The sequence below is a fragment of the Bos indicus genome, chromosome 27 (assembly GCF_029378745.1).
Source record: "Bos indicus isolate NIAB-ARS_2022 breed Sahiwal x Tharparkar chromosome 27, NIAB-ARS_B.indTharparkar_mat_pri_1.0, whole genome shotgun sequence".
Classification (NCBI taxonomy): Eukaryota; Metazoa; Chordata; class Mammalia; order Artiodactyla; family Bovidae; genus Bos; species Bos indicus.
This window is the reverse complement of record NC_091786.1, coordinates 23,791,915-23,814,792: the sequence shown is the minus strand read 5'-3', so window position 1 is coordinate 23,814,792 and position 22,878 is coordinate 23,791,915. Positions and strand designations below refer to the sequence as shown.

Below are 22,878 nucleotides of genomic sequence, written 5' to 3'. Positions count from 1 at the left end.
AAAATATTTGCAAATAATATGAGTGATAAAGGATTAATAGTCAACATAAATAAACAGTTCATACAATTCAACATCAAAACAAAAACCAAAACCAAGCAATATGATTAAAAAATAGGTAGAATACCTGAATAGACACTGTGCCAAAGAGGAAATGTAGAGAGCCAACAGGCACATGAAAAGATGCTCAACACTGCTAATCATCAGGGAAATGCAAACCGAAATCACAATGAGATATCACTTCACACCTTCAGAACAGCTATCATCAAAAGAACATAAATAACGAATGTTGGTGAGGATGTAGAGAAAAGGAAGCTCTTACATACAGAGTTGGTGGGAATGTAAACTGGTACAGCCACTGTGGAAAAGAATATGGAGGTTTCTCAAAACGCTGAAAACAGAAATACCATATGACTTAATTCCAGTCCTGGGTATGTATCAAAAAAGAACAAAAACAGTAATTCAAAAAGATACAGGCATCCCAGTGTTTACAGCAGCATTATCTATAATTGTCAAGATGAGGAAGCAACCTCAGTGTCCATCAACAGATAAATGGATAAAGAAGCTATTCAGCCATAAGAAAGAATGAAATGTTGCCATTTGCAAACAACATGGATGATCCTGGAAGGTATTATGCTAAGTGAAATAAGTCAGAGAAAGACAAACACTATGATATCACTTATATATGGAATAAAAAAATGCACAACAAACTAGTGAAAATAACAACAACAACAACAAAACAGACTAAAGAAAGACTAGTAGTTACCAGTGGGGAGTCGAAATAAAGGGATAGGGTAGCACGATGTACAAACTATTAAGTATAAAATAAGCTTCAAGGATATATCGTATAACACAGAGAATACAGTCACAATTTTATAATAACTATAAACTAAGTACAACCTTTAAAAATTGTGACTCACTATATTGTGTGCTCAGTTGCTCAGTCAAGTCTGACCCTTTGCAGCTCCATGGACTATGGCCCGCCAGGCTCCTCCATGGAACTTTCCAGGCAAGAATACTGGAGTGGGGTGTCATTCCCTACTCCAGGGGATCTTCCCCACCCAGGAATCGAACTCACATCTCTTGAGTCTCCTGCAGTGGCAGAAGGATTCCTTACCATGTGCCACCTGAGAAGCCCATATAATATTGAACAAAAACTAAACATCAATAAAAAGCTTAATTTATAAAAATATACTCAAAAATATAATTCTGAGCAAGATGACTTACAGAATGATATCTGCAGTATGGTCCCACTTAAAAATTTTAAACGTACAAAACAATAATTAGCACTGTTCTGGGTTACTTACATATATAATAAGAGTGCAAAACCATTATGGGAAGGATTGAATCCCAAGTTCAGGACTAGAATGTCAGGGGGAGTTGGGGAGGAAATGGGAGGGAATGGGATTCAGGAGGGGCACATAGTAATTTTAAATTAAAAATTTTGAGACAGTAATTTTAATATTTTATTACTTAAGTTAGTGGTTGATACATGGGGTTTTTTTGTGTGTATGTCAAACACTTAATAATGATAATCTTGCCATTAGTTAATTGGTAACATATCTAAAGATGTTTTTGGACAAAATATTTTTGGAAGGCAAAGGTACTGATTTCAAATGTTACCTGAACTGTATTGAATCAAAAAAACAGCGAGTATGTTATGAAAACAGCAACTTAAGCCACATGAGACACTGTGATCAAATGTCCCAGGGTAAGACTGCATGGACCATTAGCTAAAGCAACATCACCTTCATTTTACAAAAGCAATTAGTACATGCTTCAGTCTTCAAAGTGAGCAAGGATTACCTACTCTTAAAAAGTTATTAAAAGCACTTGGCTTTTGACCCTTAGAGCTCACTGGGTCCAAAGAATGGCTCAGCTTTTTTCCATTGTAATAAAAATTACAAAATGCCATTTTCCTAGACTCTGTTTAAAAACAGAGATGTTACGTAAGTTATTGTGATTCATAAGCATGCACTTTTATGTAAGTGCATGTAAGAAGAGTGGATAGCTCATGTCATGGTGTTTCATTAATCAGTTAAAATACTTTAAGTCCAGGTAGGGACAAGAATACGGAACAAGGACAGGAGAGTAAGCACACACCGGACAGATTATGAATTCTGACCTAATTCCACTTGTAGCTCATTTTCAGTGCAAACTGGATAAAGAAAAAGCAGACAGTCACAAAATCGGCTGGAGTCAGGGTCCGTGTGGGTTGATAGGGGGGTTAATGAGGATGAAAGGCCATGAAGGTTCACTCCGGGAATACTTCATGGGCAAAGTGGGAGTCATGCTCAGGGTCACAGAAATAAAAACATTTTCTGCGAACTGAGCTCACAAGAATGGGAACCTGGAATGCGTGTGGCGGTGGCTGAGAAGATGGGTGCGCTGTTGTGACCCATTCATTCTGGTGTGATCAGTGAGCAGGGGTTTACCCTCACCTCCCTGTTAAAGCCCTTTCCAGATGCCGTCTTTTTATTTTCCTTTCTTTCTTTAAAAAATATTAAATGTTTATTTTTTCCCATTTCCCAGCTTATTAACACTTGGCTAATCCTTGGGGTTTGTGCAGTGTGGCTGGTCACAAACTGCTGTTATTGGCTTAAATAGGGCAAAGGGGCATTTACAACAGATTTTCAGCCTGCACTTTGAAATCACTTTTCTGAGGTTTAACCTCCATGTTTATCTTCAGTTGTGCAAAGATTATGCTGTGCCAAAGAGCTCTGTCTGGCTGGAAACACAGCCTGGGTTCTAAGTCATCAATTTATACAAAGGATCACTGAAAGACTGAAAGAAATCTTTCTCTTCTTTTCTTACCCTAGCCAAAAAAAAAAAAAAGGAAAGAAGAAAGAAAGAAGCTTAATATTATGCACAAGATGCTGTACACAAATTGGGATTCATTACTGAATGTACATTTCACAAATGCACAGTGTAATCCTACGTGTAACATTCCCAGTGCTGTTCTCATCCTATTGCTATAGAGGCCACCTGCATGCAAAGAACACAAATAAGGCAGACTCCTTGGGTTGTCTTGTCACACCTCTACATTTTTCATCCTGGTGCTCCCAGCTGCACACAGGTTTTGCTGGCATTTGGTTGAATGTGGTCTGTAGCCCTAGCATAAAAGAAAGGGCCTCAGTTTTTCCCTGGGACAAGTATTCCACTCTGGTGTGTGCTCAGTCGTTCAGTCGTGTCTGACTCTTTGTGACCCCATGGACTGTAGCCCACCAGGCTCCTCTGTCCATGGGATCCCCAGGCAAGAATACTGGTTCGGGTTGCCACTTCCTTCTCCAGAGGATCTTCCTGACCCAGGAATCGAACCCAAGTCTCTTGGGTCTCCTGCGTTGGCAGGCAGATTCTTGACCACTGTGCCACCTGGGAATGAGTGCCGGCTCTTAAGTAAGCCCTCTGCAGAGTTCCTATCAATCAATAACACTTAGAGTAAGGACATCTGCCCAGGTGAACCAAGATGTGAGGAGGCCTGGTACCACGCGCATCCCCACGTTGCTGTGGCTTTGGTCCTATCACTCCCTTCCCGCCCCACTGGCTTATCATCTCATTTGTTCACCCAGAGCCACACATGAGTCAGTGTGCATGTGCTCATTTCATTTGGCTGGAATTCACTAAATGAAATTCTAGCTTCTTGTAATAGCACAAAGGAGAGATGTTCCTATTGCAGTCTGAAAGTACATGCTCAAACTTGTTTTCATCGGTGAAAAATTATAGTCCAAAGACTGACTCATCTGAGGTGAAAAACAATATGTGTGATGGCATCCTTTACAACCTGAGATGGGCTTCATTTTCAAAAGTTTTATTTTAAATATAGCATATCGTAAAGGTATATGAGGAATGTCCTTACTCATCCAGTTTAGCTCTCTTTTTTTTTTTTGCCAGATGTTTATGTTGGTGAGAAACCAATAACACTGTCTAGACCTCTAGGATATAGTAATCAAGCATGAATGGAAAACATTCAGAGGTCACACTTCAATCTGGACCTACAACATCCTGCTATTCAAAACCAGATTAGAGATGATGGCTCATGATAAACGGAACCACACCGAATGCTGAGTCAGTGATTTGAAAGTTGTCTGCAAAAAACTAAATATGTCACCAAAATTCTACAAGATAAAACAAAGTCTAGACATCATTAAAGGAGCTGAATCTCTGCCCCTACTCCAGGCTGTCAACAACCAGATGCTACGTTGTGACTTTTACAGCATCATCCTGTAAATCAGAGAGCCTTAGTCTGTTTTTGAAGAGAGGTTCCCTGAAGTCTTGGCTTCCTGAGGGATGTACGTGTGTGTGCTGAGTGTGCGTGTATGTATGTACACAACTGCCTAGATGTGTTCATACTAATAATAAATCTCTTAAAGAGACACAGAGAGAAAAGTGATTTGTGGTGTCAGGATACTTAGAGATGACCAAGCAAGATTTCAGCCGGCAAAATATGCTGTGTTTTTTGCTATGTCCTGGTGATTTCTGTTGTTGAGAGGTTGTTAATTAGTTTTTCATTAATAGTGTTTCAGTTCTTGACTGAAATAATTTACTGATTGGAGATTCTTGCAGTACAGGATCAAAACTGACACTGAATTCAACACAAAGATATTTTTACTAATCAAATAAAGAGGAGACTGGATATCTTGGCAAATCATAAAAACAGCCTCTGTTCTCTCCACCTCTTGGTTGCTACTCTCAAGCCCTTACTGAACTTTCGACTGGGAATACATTTGTGTTATACTGAATGCAAGATGTGGGTCAATGACTGTCTCAAAAAAGGGCAAACCTTACTGCTTCCAGCCTATACTGGGGCAAAATTGTCCTGGGATACTTTACGTTCTTATTTTTATTCTTTGGAGGAAGCAAACAGATGAATCCATTCAGTTACTAGTGTGAGGGTTTTTTTCCAGTGTTGAGGAACACCCGTATAACTTATCTGGCTGAACATATCAATGCTATTGTGAAAAAAAATTTTCAATGTGAAACCCCTGTATTTATCATCCTCTGAGCACACATGCACGCGTGTGAATGCACGTACGCGCGCACACACACACATATCACTGCTGTCACATCCCCATAGTGACATAGAGGCTCTTCTCTGCAATGATTCAAATGTTTTCATTTCCATGTGCAATAATGGAAAAGTGATCATTTATGAGTTGAAAAGCTAGTTATCTCAAAGCAATTTTCACTTATAAATCATGTTTATTGGGATACAAATGAGCATGACTCTACCAAAGTACAGAAAAACCAGTAATGAAATAGTCTGGACATCCTTTTGTTATAAGGTACTTGGGTCAGTAGTCAGTTCCTACTGTAGATAGACAGGAGAGAGAAAGAGGGAGGAAGGGGAGGAAGAAGAAAGGGAAAGAGGGAGGGAAAGAAGAAATGAGGGAAGAGAAAAGGAGGGAAGCAAGGGGGAAGGACAGATACTGATTGGCTCAGCAAGTGCCTTATGGGATCCGTCAAACCATGCCCTAGAGGCTAGTTTTCTCTGTAGGTTACTTTTTTTTCCTGCCAACCAGAATCTATGGAAGTCTAGGGACAGTTTTTACTTTACGCTGTATATTTTCTAGCAGCTAGCATTACAGTCTGGAGAAGGCAATGGTACCCCACTCCAGTACTCTTGCCTGGAAAATCCCATGGATGGAGGAGCCTAGTAGGCTTCAGTCCATGGGGTCACCAAGAGTTGGACACGACTGAGCGACTTCACTTTCACTTTTGACTTTCATGCATTGGAGAAGGAAATGGTAACTCACTCCAGTGTTCTTGCCTGGAGAATCCCAGGGATGGGGGAGCCTGGTGGGCTGCCGTCTATGGGGTCGCACAGAGTCAGACATGACTGAAGTGACTTAGCAGCAGTAGCAGCAGCATTACAGTCAGTGCACAACCAATATTAGCTAATTAGTAGCTAGTACAAGGTTATGCCCATGCAATGCAAAAACTCTCTGCTTCAGTGGATGCTCTGTCTGCCTTCTTGGTTGTACAGCATCCGAGCCACATCTCACATTTTCTCCAAGACCCCTTATTTGAAAACAAAATGTTCAGCTTTAAAAACTTTCTTGCTTTCTTTCATCCTTTGGCTTCTCTACCTGGAAATACTAAGATGCCACAATTAGCTGGATTCTTTGGAATATATTAGAGAAGTCACTTCTAAGAGAAAATGAGGCCATGATAGGTGAACTTACTTTCAGTACTCAAAATATGCTCTAATTAAAATGTGGAGGCTGTTAAAAGCAGTATTAATTCAAAGTCATACCTTCTTTGGTAATTTTCTCACTGATTTAAACTCTGCATTTGATAGATAACTAATGTTCAAATTATTTTTTCTCTAATTTTAAAATTACTGAAAGCAATCTAGAATGTCACTGATCTGAAATGAACTAGAATTTTTTGAGCTCATTATATATATATGAGAATACAGAATTGCTTCACTATAATTATGTGTGTGTGTGTGTGTGTGTGAGTTGTTCAATTGTATATGACTCTTTGTGATCCTATGAACTGTAGCCCACCAGGCTCTTCTGTCCATGGAATTCTCCAGGAAAGAATACTGGAGCAGGTACCCATTCCCTTCTCCAGGGGATCTTCCCGATTCAGGGATCAAACCTGGGTCTCCGGTACTGCAGGTGGATTCTTTACTGTTTGAGCCAATAGGGAAGCCCCCATGATTACATACTTGACCCTCAAATTCTATTACCTCAAGTATTTTTCTGTTCAGAGTGTGATACAACCTTGGTGACTGGTAAACATTTAAGAATATAATAATTATGCTGTATTTTTGAGGTGTAATAATTATGTCATATTTTAATATAACTCATCCATCATTATCTTTCTTTTCTTTTAAAAATCCAAAATAGGAATATCTCTTTTAAAGTTATTATGGGAAGAAAAAATGTCCTTACTTCCAGTTTGGTTCCATGAGAAATTCTGTGAAATAACAAAAGATTTTGAAAAATCAATTTTAAGTCTATAGCCCATGTATGTTGAGATCTGAGATCAATCTCATCAATAAACTAAAATATTTAAAACACAATCTCCAAGTTTAGTTCATTCTGAATTCTGAATCAGTCAAAAGCACCCTGTTTTAGATAGTGACATATTTTCAACTTTAGTACATTTCAACTTTGTAAAAAAGTCAGTATCTCATCTTAAAGAAATGGTTAAAGCTATGATCTCATAGCACTTTGGAGGTATCGAGTCTTTGTTCCATGAAGAGAATGGCTAGTTCATCAGGGAAGATGCACTAATTTGTCCGATCCTCTGCAGAGAGGGTCTCCCCTTGCTCCATCGGGTTGTCCACTGATGGCCTGATTTACTGATTTACATTTATAGGTTACTCTGCTCATGAGAGGAGTTGGGCTCGCTGGGATGCACGGATCAGTTTAAACTGATGTTTCTCAACCTTTATGCTCATGTTCCATCCCTCCCACCTGTGCATGATTTCTCTATCTTCAGCATTTTGGAGGATGCAGTTTACACTATGGAAACAATAAACGGATCGTGTGTATCTTTAAAAACTACATGTGCTCTTTCCAATACTGCCCCTTCCAAGTGTGTCTTTTCTCATCCCCTTGAGAGTCATTGGTTTAAAGATCAAATCAGTGATGAGTTTTAGACCTCTCTCAATGTCAAGAGTGGAGAAGGCAATGGCACCCCACTCCAGTACTCTTGCCTGGAAAATCCCATGGATGGAGGAGCCTGGAAGGCTGCAGTCCATGGGGTTGCTGAGGGTCGGATATCACTGAGCGACTTCACTTTCACTTTTCACTTTCATGCATTGGAGAAGGAAATGGCAACCCACTCCCGTGTTCTTGCCTGGAGCATCCCAGGGATGCGGGAGCCTGGTGGGCTGCCATCTATGGGGTCGCACAGAATCGGACACGACTGAAGTGACTTAGCAGCAATGTCAAGAGACATTGCACAGTTCTTCCTTAAGAAAATGGGGTTCATGTTGCCCATGCCAGGTCCCTCTTAAATTCAAAGGTAGAATTCAGATGTGATGTTCATGGCTGGTGGTTAAGGACTGTGTCTGTCTTGTTAGTTATCTGGTGCTTAGCACAACATTTTGCATATGATAGATTCTCAATACATATTTGTGATATTAATTAATGATGATGGCATATTTGGATGTTTCTGATTTTTGTCTATGGACATTCATTAATGGATTTTTAAGGTACTGCCAAAAATACCCTAGCTTAAATGGGAATAAAAATAGTACTACATACCTCTGAGGATCATTTTTAAGATTAAAGCACTTGGTAAACACTCAAATAACAACTTAGTTATTGTTATTATATTATTTGTCATAAAGAATCCATCCAATGATAATAACCACCTCAGGCTGGGTGCCATATTTAGTTCATATTACAAAAAAAATTAGTTCATACTAGCTGCTTTGTCTTTGACGATTGCCTGAGGAATGTAACAGTAGTCCTGTAGTTGCTAGTTTGATTATTAAAGGGATGAGTAACTTTGTTTTTTTCCATGGTTAGGTCTTCATCAATAATTCCAGGAAAATGATTCAAAAATATCAGTGGCTGTTCACAAGCAATGTGGGACGAGCACAGAAGGATCAATATGAACACATCATCATTACAAGTAAATAGCCCCAACACATGCCTTGTGAACAGCATATCTTCTTTCTTCAAGAATGGCCTATTATTATTAAGTGACAGGAACAAGAAATTGAAAAACACATAAAAGGCAAGCTTGACTTCAATCTACTCCTTAATCATTCCTCTAGAATAGAGCTCCTCCAGTGGAATGTTCTTTTAAATCCAGTTTTGGTTTCCTGATACAGATTCTGATGCTTAGGCAGACCTATCACTAATATGAAACAGTCACTCAGTTGTGTCCGACTCTTTGCAACTCCATGGACTACAGCCCACCAGGCTCCTCTGCCCATGGAATTCTCCAGGCAAGAATACTGGAGTGGGTAGCCATTCCCTTCTCCAGGAAATCTTTCCAACCCAGGGATCAAATCAAGGTTTCCTGAACTGCAGGCAGACTCTTTACAGATTGAGCCATCAGGGAAGCCGCTAGGGAAGTCACAAATATAACCCTTCTATTAAGCCCCTGACTTTGAACACATCTCATGATTGTAATTATAATGACCTTTGGCAAACTGTGCTGACTGTTCATACATACTATTTTATGCCATTCTTTTCTGGAGAGACATACTATTTTAGGTGAAGAAAGTTACAGAAGTTTCACTACAGAAAGGGAGGCGTGAGAACTATCCCTTTCAAGTGGCAGCCTTGATGTTGAGCATACTTTTTCCTACTTCAGAGCTGGCCCACGTGCTTGGATCTCGCCTGCTGGTGCTGCTGCTCTTTCCCATGTTTGGCTCCAACTATCCAGCAATTTTCAAAGCAGGTTCCAACTCGTTTGGGAAGACTCTCAGATATTGTATAATATATCTAGCCTGACAAACTCATATGCAAAGACTAGTGTGTGAAAACAGTTATTCTCTAATCAATTCTTTTTGGATTTCAACCCAGGTTCTGTAAAAGTCACCTTCGTTAGAGTCTTCTTTGTTTTGCACCACAGGTACAGAAGTACATCCCATGTTCCATTCAAATGTTACATTTTCTTTTCATTTCCTTAGGACTGATGAACTCCTTTTGCCCAAAAGACTTAGGCAAAAGTTGAGGTGTCACCCTATAGGGGTGAAGCTTCCTTGCAAGTAGAGCACAAGGAAATGGGAAGTTATACCAACCAAAAGCTGACAGAGGGTTTACTTATGCCAATGACTTTTCTGAGGACTTTGCGTAGTAACTCACATGATCCTTAAAACAATTTATGGCATAGATACTATTTTCATCCCTTTTTAAATTGGTGAGGAACAGACTTGCCCAAAGTTACCCAGGCAGTCTGATAGCACAGCCAGCTCGCTCAGTAACTGTATATTTCCTCTCATTCAAGTTGGTCTCAACATCAGAATGCTTCTTTTTTTTTTTTTAAACTGAAATAGTAATATCTAATTTAATACACGCTCATATCCACCCTTCAGAAGGTGACCGTGTCTCATGAAGCACTATTAATGGTTGTCTCTCAGGCCCTTTGAAATGTTCCATAGTGCTGCATTCTTCTAGAGAAGTCTTTGTTTACTGGAGGAGCCTGCATAGTTTGAGGCATACATCACTCCTGGTTAAAAGACATTCTATTTGCCCTTACTTGCTTTTCACAGTGAACCAATGAGTAGAAAACAGTTCACAGGAGTCAGTGTTTGTGGTTGCCTGTCATGGGAAATGGGCCAGAATTCTTGATGCCCTACCAAATTCAGAGCCAATATACTGCACCGTGTGTCAAGCATTCTTTTTTACTGGTGAAGTGGAGACTTGGTCAGCTGAAATGTAAAAATCTACTTTCCAAAAGATAGAAGATGCTGAACATCCAACAAAGTATCCCCGGGGGTGGGGAGGGGGACTCTAACCTAACATAGATATCTGAAGCATTTATTCTATGCCTATTGAATCTCACTGCTGCTGCTGCTGCTAAGTCGCTTCAGTCGTGTCCGACTCTGTGCGACCCCATAGACGGCAGCCCACCAGGCTCTGCCATCCCTGGGATTCTCCGGGCAAGAACACTGGAGTGGGTTGCCATTGCCTTCTCCATTGTGTGAAAGTGAAAAGTGAAAGTGAAGTCGCTCAGTCAAGTCCAACTTGTAGTGAACCCATGGACTGCAGCCCACCAGGCTCCTCCATCCATGGGATTTTCTAGGCAAGAGTACTGGAGTGGCTTGCCATTGCCTTCTCCGGGGATCTCACTGAGACTGGTCTAAATTTTATTAATTTCTTCATAGGCAATTCGGTTCCTCCTCTCTTTAATGTTTAGCCATGGAACTAGTGACATGTGTTCATAACAGTTTGCAGTATTTAGGTTTTTTCCCCTTATGTCATCTTTCCCTAAAAGAATAGACTGAATACTTTTAAAAATCAGTATGTCTTACACTGTAGAAATTGTTCTTATTTTGTGTGTGTGTGCTTAGTTGCTCAGTTGTGTCCGGCTCTTTGCAACCCCATGGACTGGGGACCCCATGGACTGAGCCTACCAGGCTCCTCTGTCCTTGGGATTCTGCAGGAAAGAATACTGGAGTGGGTTGCCATGCCCTCCTCCAGGGGATCTTTCCAACCCAGGAATCGAACTAGGGTCTCTTGCATTGCAGGTGGATTCTTTACCAACTGAGCTACCAGGGAAGCCCTGTTCTTATCTTATTACAGGTCAAATAAGAGCTAACATTTTATTGCTTTTTGGTTAATTTCTTCAGTCCACTTTCCAAATTGATGAAAGATACTTCACATATGTCCTCTGGATTTTGCCTTACTTTCAGTCTCTCTGTGTCTTCATCTTAATTTTTTTTTTAAATTTCCTTAGAGGGCGTCCTGTTGGTGCATCAGTTTAAACTTGTTAGCGGATCTTTGTGAAATATACATCAAAGGATTCCAGCCATCTCATGTACGATAGCCTAGCATCTCAGGCAATAAGAATTTTTGACTGAAAGTATCTGAAACCCATGGTAAGCATTAAGCAGGTATTTTTAATTTAGGGTCTTTGGAGAGAATTCAAGGTGTCCATGAACTTGGAGGGGGAAATAACATTTTTATTGTCACTAAATGTAATTGAGATGTAGCATTTTTTTGAATTATGAATGTTGACAAATTGACACCATTCCACACCCAGTGGTACTAGTGTCCCTGTGACTTCATCACCAGTGGAAGTGAGACTCTTCCAAACCACATTACAGTTATCACAAAATATCATTTACACTCATCCTTCCTCGATAGTTATGGCAGATGTCACATCCACTCCAGATCACACACGACTGCAGTTCTGTCCACAGATGTTCATGCGACGCTGTTGGCCCCATTCAGCCACTAAACAGGAAAGCTGAAGATCTGCATGTTGCCACCTAGATACGGATGTTGTTGCCCAGGATTTCCTCTCTCTGATGGTTGGTGACAAGGAGACGAATTAAGGATGGCTGTTCAGTTTAATGCTATTAATTATGGCTGCAGTAACAAACTGCACACCCACATCTTTTAAAAACATCAAATTTGTATTTAATTCCCTATGTTGAATCCCATGGACAGAGAAACCTGGTGGGCTACAGCCCATAGGGTCTCAAAGAGTTGGACACGACTGAAGTGACGTAGCACCTGTTTTGAACACATTATCCTGTTATAGAATTCATTCATGTTATAGTGCCATATTATAAATTTTGGGTTTGAACACCTTGATCCCTATATTTCATTCTAATTGGTTTCTGCTATAATTCTATACATTTTATTTATATATTAAAAATATTATTCTGAGAAGTGAGTTCAGAGGTTTCACCAGAATGCTAAAGAGATCCACTGGCACAAAAATGTGAAGTCCTACATGAAAGGATTAAGGGGCAACAGGTTTTTCAGGAATGAAATGCTCCCCAGAGCCAAGATGTCACTGAGCCTAAGGGGAAGAGTGGCAAGGACACAGCACACACGTAAGACCGATGCAAATTTGTCCAGAGAAGGGCTGTCAGCCCCATCTGTCACTCACTGTTAACCTCAAAGTTCTAATTCCCCGAAAACACAATGCCGTCCTATGCTTTTAGGAAAGAAAAGAGACTGAGAATAATGGTTGCAGAGGGGACAGGAGTAAGAGAAGCCCTGTGGGCTGTGGTTGTGCAGAACCAGCAATTACATATAAAGGAGGATGCAATTAAGACAGTCTGTTCTGTCCTTCCTCACGACCTGTCGGTCTTTCACTAGCAGCCAGCAACAATTCTTTCGTTTATGTAAGCCTGTGGATCCTTAAAAATAACAGATGGAATTTGTTTTATACATAAGAGAGTTAAGGGGAGGAGAGGTAAATGATGGTTTGCGTATATAACACCATTTGGAGTAGAAGAACTAGGAGCTTCTAAGTTATGTAGTGCGTCTGTGCATGCATGCGCGTATGTGTGTGTGAGAGAGAAAAACAGAGACCTACATTGACTGAGAGAGAAGATACCTAACAAGGAAACTTTAAACTCTGTCCCATGGCCAAACACTCCAGTCAGGGGAAACCTCTGAAAGAAACTGAAATCTCAGATTAGTGTTTGAGAAACTTGGTGAAAGTCATCAAGGTAACGACCATCATGGAAATAACATTCCAGGTACTATTAACAGAAGTTATTTCCCTCCAGAGGCTTCCAAACACGTTTCACCTGTCACCTCATTAACTTCACAACATAAGAGAAGTGGGCGGTTTGGATTTTCTACTGCCCTCCATTCTGCAAGAGAGGGCAAAGTAGCGTGATGTAGAATAAAGACTGGATTTGATGTTTAGAGAAGTGGCTTTTTGTGGATAATTAACAGCTAATATTTAGCCTTTGGCCAGTGGGACGGGGGTGCAGAGGAGACATTTGAGGGAAAGCATAGAAGTGTCCTGAGGTCTGGATGTGCACCAAATAGGTCTCCACTTGACTGAGCTATGAGCCAAGCAGGAGAGAGGACACAGAAAGAGTCCAAGTCCCCAGCAATCACAGTCAGCTATGGTAGCCAAAGTCTGTTCTTGTTCAAGTATCATATCTGGCTATTCCACTGTGTAAATTATGAAAGAGGTTCATATTTGTCTTAGAGAACCCTTACAATATAAAGAATTTCTTCCTTCAGTAGACCTAAAGCTAAAGTCCCACTTGCTGTTAGAGCTGGGGAAATGTTTAATTTTTATCACATGTAAAAAGTAACTATTTTTCTCCACGAGGTCTTCATGAGGTGCTATATTTTGGACTCCATACAGACCATTAATATATAACAGACAAATGACAAAGCAGAGACAATAACTTTCTAGGGATAATATCCTCATTCTAAGAGACCAACAGCTGTCAAAAGCTCTTCATTTATGAAAATACAAGAGGAGGTCCGGGAAGCAAGACTGTATGAATCAACCTCTAGTTTCAAATTAGAGCACCAAGCTACAACAAAATATTTTTGTGTTATTTTTAATAAGGCATGATTTGTGAAATCTTTCCACTTGGGACAAAGGATTTGTCAAGAAAAGCAACAGTGAAGGAACTGTTTTTTTAAAGAGCCAATCAATAGAGTCATGAATTTTACACTCCCATATCTTATGTCTTAAACTTCTTTTGGCCAAGTGGAAATTATCATTACATAAATCTACTTTAAAAAAATCTTACTATAAAGTTGGATTTCTTCAAGGTATCATATTTTACTCTAAAGCCGCAATAAAATTATTAAATTTAAAATGGTTTACTCTTTCTTCACTACCTTATGGTAGACTTGACATTGTTTACTCTTTTCCAGTCCTGAGCAGCATTATTTAGTTTAACAGAGAGAAAGATTTTCGTGGGCATTTGAGACAAATTTACAGCCTACAATGATAAGTAACTGCCAGGTTATCTTCTTAATCTGCTTTATCACAATCACAAACCTTAACTTTCACCTCTTCAAGTCATGTCAGGACAATTAGGTCAAAGTCAAAGGGCCTTTTATCAAGAACACATAGCACAGAAACCTGGATTGACACTTGGAGGCCACATCCAATATTTTTAACCATTGAGAACTTCATTTACTCTATGGAAAAACAATTGGATTAACCAAGAAGGTTAAGAAAACATAATCTTTGACCCATCCATGCAAACAGCAGAAGTATACAGACTTGGAGAGCAAACAAGAAGCAGCCATTAAACACTATTGGTGCGTCTTCCCTGGATGCAGAGAGGTTTTGTTTTTTATTGTGAGAAGCTATTTTTTACATCAATTTATGAATATTCTTAACACCACAATCAGGCAGAGGTTCCCTTTTCCTTAACATACCCTTTCAAACAGTCTGCCATTCTGTCTCTGTCACATGAACCCTAGAACGTTTGAACTGCACACTGTATTTATGTTTTATTATATTTCAAACGCCTGCCTCCAGCATATCTGACACCCTCTTGGAACTCAGAGCAGCCCCAGGCTGCCAGAGGAAATACCAGCAGGCTTTCACTGGGCTGCATAGATGACTGCCCTGCCACCCAGCTTCCCAGGCCCCTCTCTGCATAGGCCAGGCCACCTCACCAGACCAGCTCCACAGCCGACCCTCCCCGGCCCATCTGACCTCGGTGCTTTTGCCTGGTGGTGTTCATCACCACTGATTTCCTGACATTTGAAAGGTCCTTGCTTTTGTTTTCAAGGTTAAAAAAAAAAAAAAAAACACAACCCACAAAACCTCTCATGAAACCTTATCTAGAAATAATCAGACCAGAAACCAGAGAGGCACTGGAGTTTCAAAAAAAAAAAAAAAAAAAAATCACTCCGGAAAAGCTAAACCTCAGAACAAGGGAGACTGAAATCCTTGCCATGACAGTGACGAACTTCACCCCGTTGATGAGCTCATGCATGATCCGAGTTAATAACTGTGCCTGTATATTTAATTGTTTTCCTTTTCAGACCTCTCGTCCTCGCCCGCCCCTCTTCGCCTCTCACCTGCCAGCCGCCTGTCTCGGGTGTTTTTCCAAATGACATCCAGGGCTCTGGCCGTGGAGTCTCGGATGTGATCACTGAAGGACCTCCGGAGAGGGGCTCTCAGGGGCCGCGCCATCACGTGGGCCTCGGAGTCCCCCATCCGCCGCGGCCGCAGCGGACTTCAGCGCACCCCCGGCGCGGCAACCCTCCCGCGGGGCGCGCTCCTGCGGCGGTCCCTCCCCGGCTGCGGGCGGTCGCCGTGCGAGGCGGCCGGGGTGCGTGCGCGCCGGGCCCGGGGGCGAGCGAGCCGCGCGCGAGCCCCGCGCCCTCAAGGGCCTGGCATTGCGGCTGGGCTCGCGCGGCGGCCCGGGGAGCGCCGACTGCAGGCGGCCGCCTGGCCCCGCGCCAGGTCCGCGCGGCTGCCACATCTGGAAAGGCTTACAAGTGAGCCAGCGACACCCGCGCGCAGCTCTCGGGCTGCCTTCGTGGCTGTCTAGATGATTTTGGCTTCCTGTGTGATCCAGTAACCTGACTTGGCAGAGCTCGGCTGTTGGTCTAGGCAATAACGTGTCCCCCTGCCCTGGCAGGCCGGGTACCCTTGCGTGTTTTGAAGGAAAGGCCGGGCAGGAGGCAGAAAAGGGACGGAGGGAGAGGAGGGGTGGGCAGGTGGGGCTGTCTTCCATCTTCATGGCTAATTCTCACTCACATTTGTGTTTTATTAACTCATGTGTGTTTCTTCATTAGGCTGTTTATGAGACAGAAAGTCCAGCCTTTAGTTGTGGTTGTGGGAAGGAGCTAGGGCTGTAGCGAACATTCTTCAGATCAATCTAGATTCCCTCTAGGAAACAGACACCTGCGTTTTAAAGCGAAATATTAATCAGCTCCTCGTATTTCCCCTCTAACTATGCTTCTACTTACAGCCAGTGGTTTCATCAGATAATTCTAGGTTTTACCCTTAAATAAGGATCAGATGTCCCCTGGTTTTGTGAATCTTTTGGCTCCCACTAAGCAAACTTCATCATTGTAATTGCACATCAAAAACTCTGCCCAAAAGAACTTAAAAAATAAATAGTGCCAAGCAGCATGAAATCAAAATATGAGCCAACTGCTTCTTTTACAAGATATGTTTTTGAGTTTCTAAAATGCCAAGTAAATCTATTTCTCTGCCAATGAGTTTGGCTAATTTTCGGCCTTTCAGTGCGTTAATAATCCTGTCTTTTTTTCACTGTTCCCTAAATCCAATCTTAAAACTTTCAGCCTTTGGCATGGAGGCTTAATACTGGCATCAGATAGTATCTAAGAGCTAATTTATAACTTTTCAAAATTACAAGATGCTGTAAAAGCACTTAGTAAATCGCAAGGCATGATGCAAATGCTAATTATTATTGTAATTATTTTTGTACATGAAATCATTTTCAACCCGTGCTGATCCTGAATCTCCAAATTTCTGTAGTGTGCATCCTCTTTCCCATCACCTTTGACAACTGAATTATACAAAGGGTGAGAATTAAATTAGTGTAGTTATGCTCACGAGTTACAACTAATACTAGTACTACTGCTTATCAGTAACTCATGTGTCCTAAATTTACTGTTTCCAGAGTGCTCATGCCCTTGAGTCCCTTCAAACTGAGAATGTGCTCCTTGGTAGATACCACTTTGCTTTATCACTGGGCTGAGCATAGATGAGGAGTCAGTACCAACTGCTGAGGCATGTAGACTTCTGTGCCTGTGGGGGACAATCCTAAGGGAATATTCTCCATAAAAATCTCAAAAAATTGGACTGCCTAATGTCTGGTTCCCTTTTAAAACAAAGTACCAAAAGTCTCTGTGTGTGTGTGTCCTTCAAAGAAACCTGGGCACTTTGAACCCAGTTTACTCGTTTACTGGTCAGATGGAACAGAACAGGTCTACGTGGACACTTTTTGCAGAGGAGCAGCATGAAGCAACCATAGCATAAGCAGGGAACCACACCCTGTGCTAGGCATGGGGAAGCGGAAGATAAATGGGACCCTGGCTGTGTCTTGGAGGAGGGAAAAAATCACACTGACTCACAAATGATTTCAAAATAGTGTGATTAGTTCTATGATTGAAGCATGTGCCAAGAACCACCGAGAAGGAAAAGGTAGCCTGCACTCCTCACTCCTGTTAGGCACGGACTTCACCTAAATTTCTAGAACTATGACAGAGTCAGGGACGTACAGTCATTTCTAGCACAGATATCAACAACTGATAGTCTGAGTCATGCAAAGAGACCGACTACAAAGGCACAAAGCTCTTCTCTACCCAAACACAGAAAGGAAGGGGAGCAAAAGAGAGCACATAGTATTTACTGAGTACCTATGATGTATCACAGGCTCTCTTAGCACTGGCTATAGACCCACGTATATAGACCACTGCTGTTACACAGACTACTATCAGTGTTACTTTGTCCTCTTTATTGATGAGGAAGCTGAAGCACAGAGAGAAATGTTTTGAGAAAGGTCAGATAGTAACTGGCAGATCCAGGATTCACACCCAGTGCTGTCTGCGTCCAAAACTCATTAGCCTCCCAATCAATTTTAATGGTCAGAAACAAATAATAGTGATGATACGGATTCATTAAAACTATCTAGGCTCAGTTGATGCTAAGTTATGGATCAAAACTCCATAATCTTATTCAACTAAAACTACCACTGGACCCACTGTATGGAGGAAGAAGCCAGAGTTTTAGATGTTTGAGGTGATGCCACCTACGGAACATCAGGGTCAATCAGTCAAGAGAACCAAGAGCTAGTCAACACATATTGTCAAATGATGGAGCACTCTGCTCATTTCTCCAAAGTGTTCCCAAATGACTCTCCTGCTTTGCAGCACTCTCTTTCCAGGACAATACTCCCAGTTTTGATACATTGCTTCTTAGAAAAAGTACTTCTTATGCTAAGTACAAGTTCCATTAGGTAGAATGACCTAAACTATCTGAAAGATTTTTATGTTTTTTTAAAAGGAAAATTACCAACATAAAGGTTGCTTTTTTCTTTTCTGGCCATGCTGCATGGCATACGATATCATAGTTTCCTCCTCAGGAATGGAACCTGTGCTCTCTACAGTGAAGTGAGGATTCCTAACCACTGGACCGCCAGGGAATTCCCATAATGTAACTTTTACTGAGAGATTACTAGAGAGGAGACACAGCTAAATGTTTTCAAGCAAGATGGGCTTTAATTTCTGATTTTACCATAGCCCAAAGTAGGGCTGGCAACTTGGCCCCTCATTTCTAAAAACTCATTAAATCCAAATTTCATTGTAAGGTCATTTCAAGTCCTTATGGAGAAACTTGGCCACATACCATGGGTATGGTGCAAACACATTCTAATACACAACCAATTTAAAATTATATTTTTATTTCTGTTTCCTATCTGCACTTACTGGCCATCAGAAGTGTTCCACAACAAAAAAGTGCCTTTCAGAATTTATTGTTTATAGAATAACTCCTCAAGTTATATTTCTACAAATTTGAGATAATCCAAGTCTCCTGTAATTGTGAGAGGTGAATACAGTATGTGATAATTAGTGTTGGTTTCAGCTTAGCAGATGGGAGGAGTGGGAATACGAGAAGTCATTTGATGTTTTTCAAGATCCTGCTGGGAATTGTAAGAGCAGTGAAAATAGCAACATCATGCCCTGATTGCTTTCCAGCTCGTGCTTTTTATGATAAAGGACCAGTTTCAGCCATTGGTGGAGCTGCCCTCTGACCTGAGGAAGCTTTGCAAACTCGTCTAGATCCCTGGAGAGCAGGGATTCTGGTCAGTATACCAAGCTAGAGATTCTGGCTTATGTATGTCTCTGGTATTTTCCATCTAAGCAAATCATCCCACTCTGGCAATGTATTACAGATTTTATCTAATTTATAAATGTCATCTTCTTATTGCAAATTAATCTTTTAATTTCATAGTGTTTCTAGGTCTGTGTGCTTTGATCTAACAGCAGGGATACCTTCTTGTCCGAGCCAGTGTAACATAAATCTGCTTTGGTCTTATGGTTACTCTCACTTGCTGATGCAACTTACTTAAGCCTTTTAGGACTACTCAAAGTTGGCTCAGAAGGAAAAGAATCTTCCTGCCAATGCACGAGACATGGGTTCGATTCCTGAGTTGGGAAGATCCCCTGGAGAAGGGAATGACTACCCACTCCAGTATTCTCCCCTGGAGAATTCCATGGAGAGAAGAGCCTGGCGAGCTATAGTCCATGGGGTCAAAAAGAGCTGAACACAACTGAATGACTAACACTTTCAAAGTTCTGGTAGATTCTTTCAAAATAATGTCAATGATGGGAAATGGAATGTTTATTAAGAGTCACTGCCATGCATGGACCTAGGTCTTTGGTATAGGAAGGACATTATTAAAACTGCATTTGGTTAAGCCCTGTGAGTGAGACAGTGCCTGCAATAGGACAGCAGGTTTAGTGAATGACAATGTCTGCCCTGGCAAAATAAGTCTGTCTCCAGGGCTGCAACTTCACAAAGGAGTTCTCTTCCATTAGGGAGGTATCCAAAAGCCCATGTCAAGGAGAATTCATAGTCTGAAGCTTCTGTAACTCTGAAGAACGTGTAAATGCTTTCTGTTTACTCCAGTGAATAACATCTAGCGTGTAGATTACATGCTGCCAATGACTGCTTCGTTTTGAATTTTGTTTATTTAATATGATCATCTTTACTACATTTACTACGTTTGTATATTTACTACTACATTTGGTGCAAATGGCAATTTTATTTCTTAATTTGCCTCTACGTTTGGCACACTAAGGAGCTTCCCTAGTGGCTCAGAGGGTAAAGAATCTGCCTGCAGTGCGGGAGACCCAAGTTCGATCCCTGGGTTGGGAAGATCCCCTGGAGAAGGGAATGGCAATCCACTTCAGGATTCTTGCCTGGAGAATTCCATGGACAGAGGAGCCTGGCAGGCTATACAGTCCATGGGGTGGCAAAGAGTTGGACACAATTGAGCTATTAACACTTTGGAATGCTAAGGGTTACACTGAATTTGGTTGAGCATCTCTTTTGTGATAAACTCTAATGTTCTCAAAGGGCTCAAGTCAAGGTCGTTTACACTATTAGGTATCTATGTATGCTTGATGGACCAGTAGACCATAATGACAATATTCTTGGTGATCTCTCACCTGGCAGACAGGACTCTCCTCAGAAAGGGAAGAAAATCTTAGAATCTATATCTATGTATATAGTTCTTTAAATATTTCTACTTTTGTCAAATGTGCAAAGCATATAAGTATAGTGATTTATTACCTAATTTACAAATAAATGTATATATTGGGGTTCCATGCTAAGAAAGTTTTACTGATGGGAGTTAATGATCAAAGTTCAGAGACCTTCTCTGAAACTAATGATATATACCAAAATCACACTATATTTCAGAGTAAAAACTTGTTTGGGGCATAGTATTGAATAAATATAAAAGAGGAAAGGGTGTAATAGAATAGGAAACGAATATAACAAGAGAGAAAAAGACTTCCTTTTCTTCTTGATTGATGCAACAATTTTTTATTTCCTTTTCAACTATGGATATCTCATGCTTTCTGAAACAAAGTTCACCTGGGCTGAGAGAAGTCACGCCTGTAAAAACTGCTATGGAATGTTTGTGTTACCCCCAAATTCTGATGGTAAGGAGAAAGAGCTTTTAGAAGATGATGGGGTCATGAGAGTGAAGCCCTTATGAATGGGATTAGTGCCCTTAAAAAAGAGACCTCAAAGAGCTCCTCTGCCATTTCTGCCATGTGAGGGTTCAGCAAGAAGATAGTGTCTATGAACTGGGAATTCAGCCCTCAGACACTGAATCAGCCAGCACCTTGATCTCAGACTTGCTAGCTCCAGACTGTGAGAAATAAATTTCTGTTGTTTGTAAGCCACTCAGTCTATGGTATTATGTTAAAGCAGCCAAAACAGACTTAGACAGAAGCAGGCTTTATTTCAGTCCTGCTTCTTGATAGCTCTGTGACTTTGAGACAGCATTCTCACAACTGCTAAAGATGGGATTGACTAGATCGCTAATTCTGGCCCAGAGGGGAAGATGGAAATGGTGAATATCAGAATCATACAGGATGGGGCCTCTTCTATTCAAGTGAAACAAAAAAGGAAAATAATTCTACTGGGCTAGATGGCCTCATTCCCTTTCTGAAAAATACCTCAACAGAATCTTAACTATTAATAAATTAATGGACCATTTTTAATCCTTTCCTCAAGCTATTTTCAAGTGGCTTTGAATATATTTCTTTGGAATTGTTCATTTATCTTGTTTTACTCCTGTCTCAATTATTTCTTTCTCATTTTCTGTAGTTGACTTATTTTCTATACTGACATTTTTGGCAAAGAGATAATAAAAAATGATAGAGAATGAAAAGAGAAAGTAATGGTGCTCCCAGAATTTTTTAATATAATAATTTCAAATTTTATGATTTCAGAAAGTTAAAATATTTTAAATTTCTATAGAAAAACATACATGGATACCTCACCAATACTAATGCTAAAGAAAATAATGCATATATAATTTATATTTTCTATAAATATAAACTTTCTTTCTTTCTTATAAAATAATAGGCTATCTAATGGTAAAATAAATTATGGATACAGTAAAAACTTTAGAAGGAAGTGATCTCCTTTTTCTTAGTCTTCACTTTCTTTTAATTTTAAATTCTTCCTTTTATTCTTTTAGTTTCCTATCCTTTATTCTTCACAATGTAAAATTCCAGTATTTTATTAATTAAAGGAGTTTAACATTATGACCGGAGAAGGCAATGGCAACCCACTCCAGTACTCTTGCCTGGAAAATCCCATGGACGGAGGAGCCTGGTGGGCTTCAGTCCATGGGGTCGCTAAGAGTCGGCAGGACTGAGCGACTTCACTTTCACTTTTCACTTTCATGCAACCCACTGCAGTGTTCTTGCCTGGAGAATCCCAGGGACGGGGGAGCCTGGTGGGCTGCCGTCTGTGGGATCGCACAGAGTCGGACAGACTGAAGCGACTTAGCAGCAGCAGCAGCAGCAGCAGCAGCAGCATATGACACAGAATTATGGTCATGTAATTTCTCTGCTTATTCAGGTTTAAAGTTTATTATGACTACTATGGATTGCTTTTAAATTATATTTATTTCAATTCATACCAGCTATTTTATGGATAATCTTATTGAGATCTGGATCAAAAAGAAATAACCTCTCACCAATTCTGAATTATAAGGCTTCCTTCTGAAAAGCAAATAATATATTAAAACTGTTTATTTTACCTTTATGTATGTCCACTGCCACAAGTCTCAGTAAGGAATGCCAGGTATGATTATCCTTTGGATTATAACAATTAACAATAACTTCAAATAACATGCTACACTAATAATAAACCAAAAGTAATTCTGGATGATAGCTGAATGGTATACTCAAGCATATACACTCAGGAATAATTTCAAAGTCAGACCAA

The 22,878-nt window shown here is 40.6% G+C and overlaps 1 protein-coding gene across 6 annotated transcripts in view; it reads right to left on the bottom strand.

The window, feature by feature from the left end:
- Positions 1-22,878, bottom strand: part of DLC1 (DLC1 Rho GTPase activating protein) — a 522,352-nt gene that overhangs the window by 165,817 nt on the left and 333,657 nt on the right. Inside the window, exon 1 of one of the 6 annotated variants that reach the window (XM_070781609.1) lies at positions 15,447-15,656. The exons of 4 other annotated variants lie outside the window; for them this stretch is intronic. In XM_070781609.1, coding sequence (XP_070637710.1) covers positions 15,447-15,585 — 139 coding nt within the window. In that variant the 5' untranslated portion in view covers positions 15,586-15,656. Of the gene's footprint in view, positions 1-15,446; positions 15,657-22,878 lie in introns of those variants that run through there. One more of the 6 variants, XM_070781605.1, reaches the window with a different exon arrangement.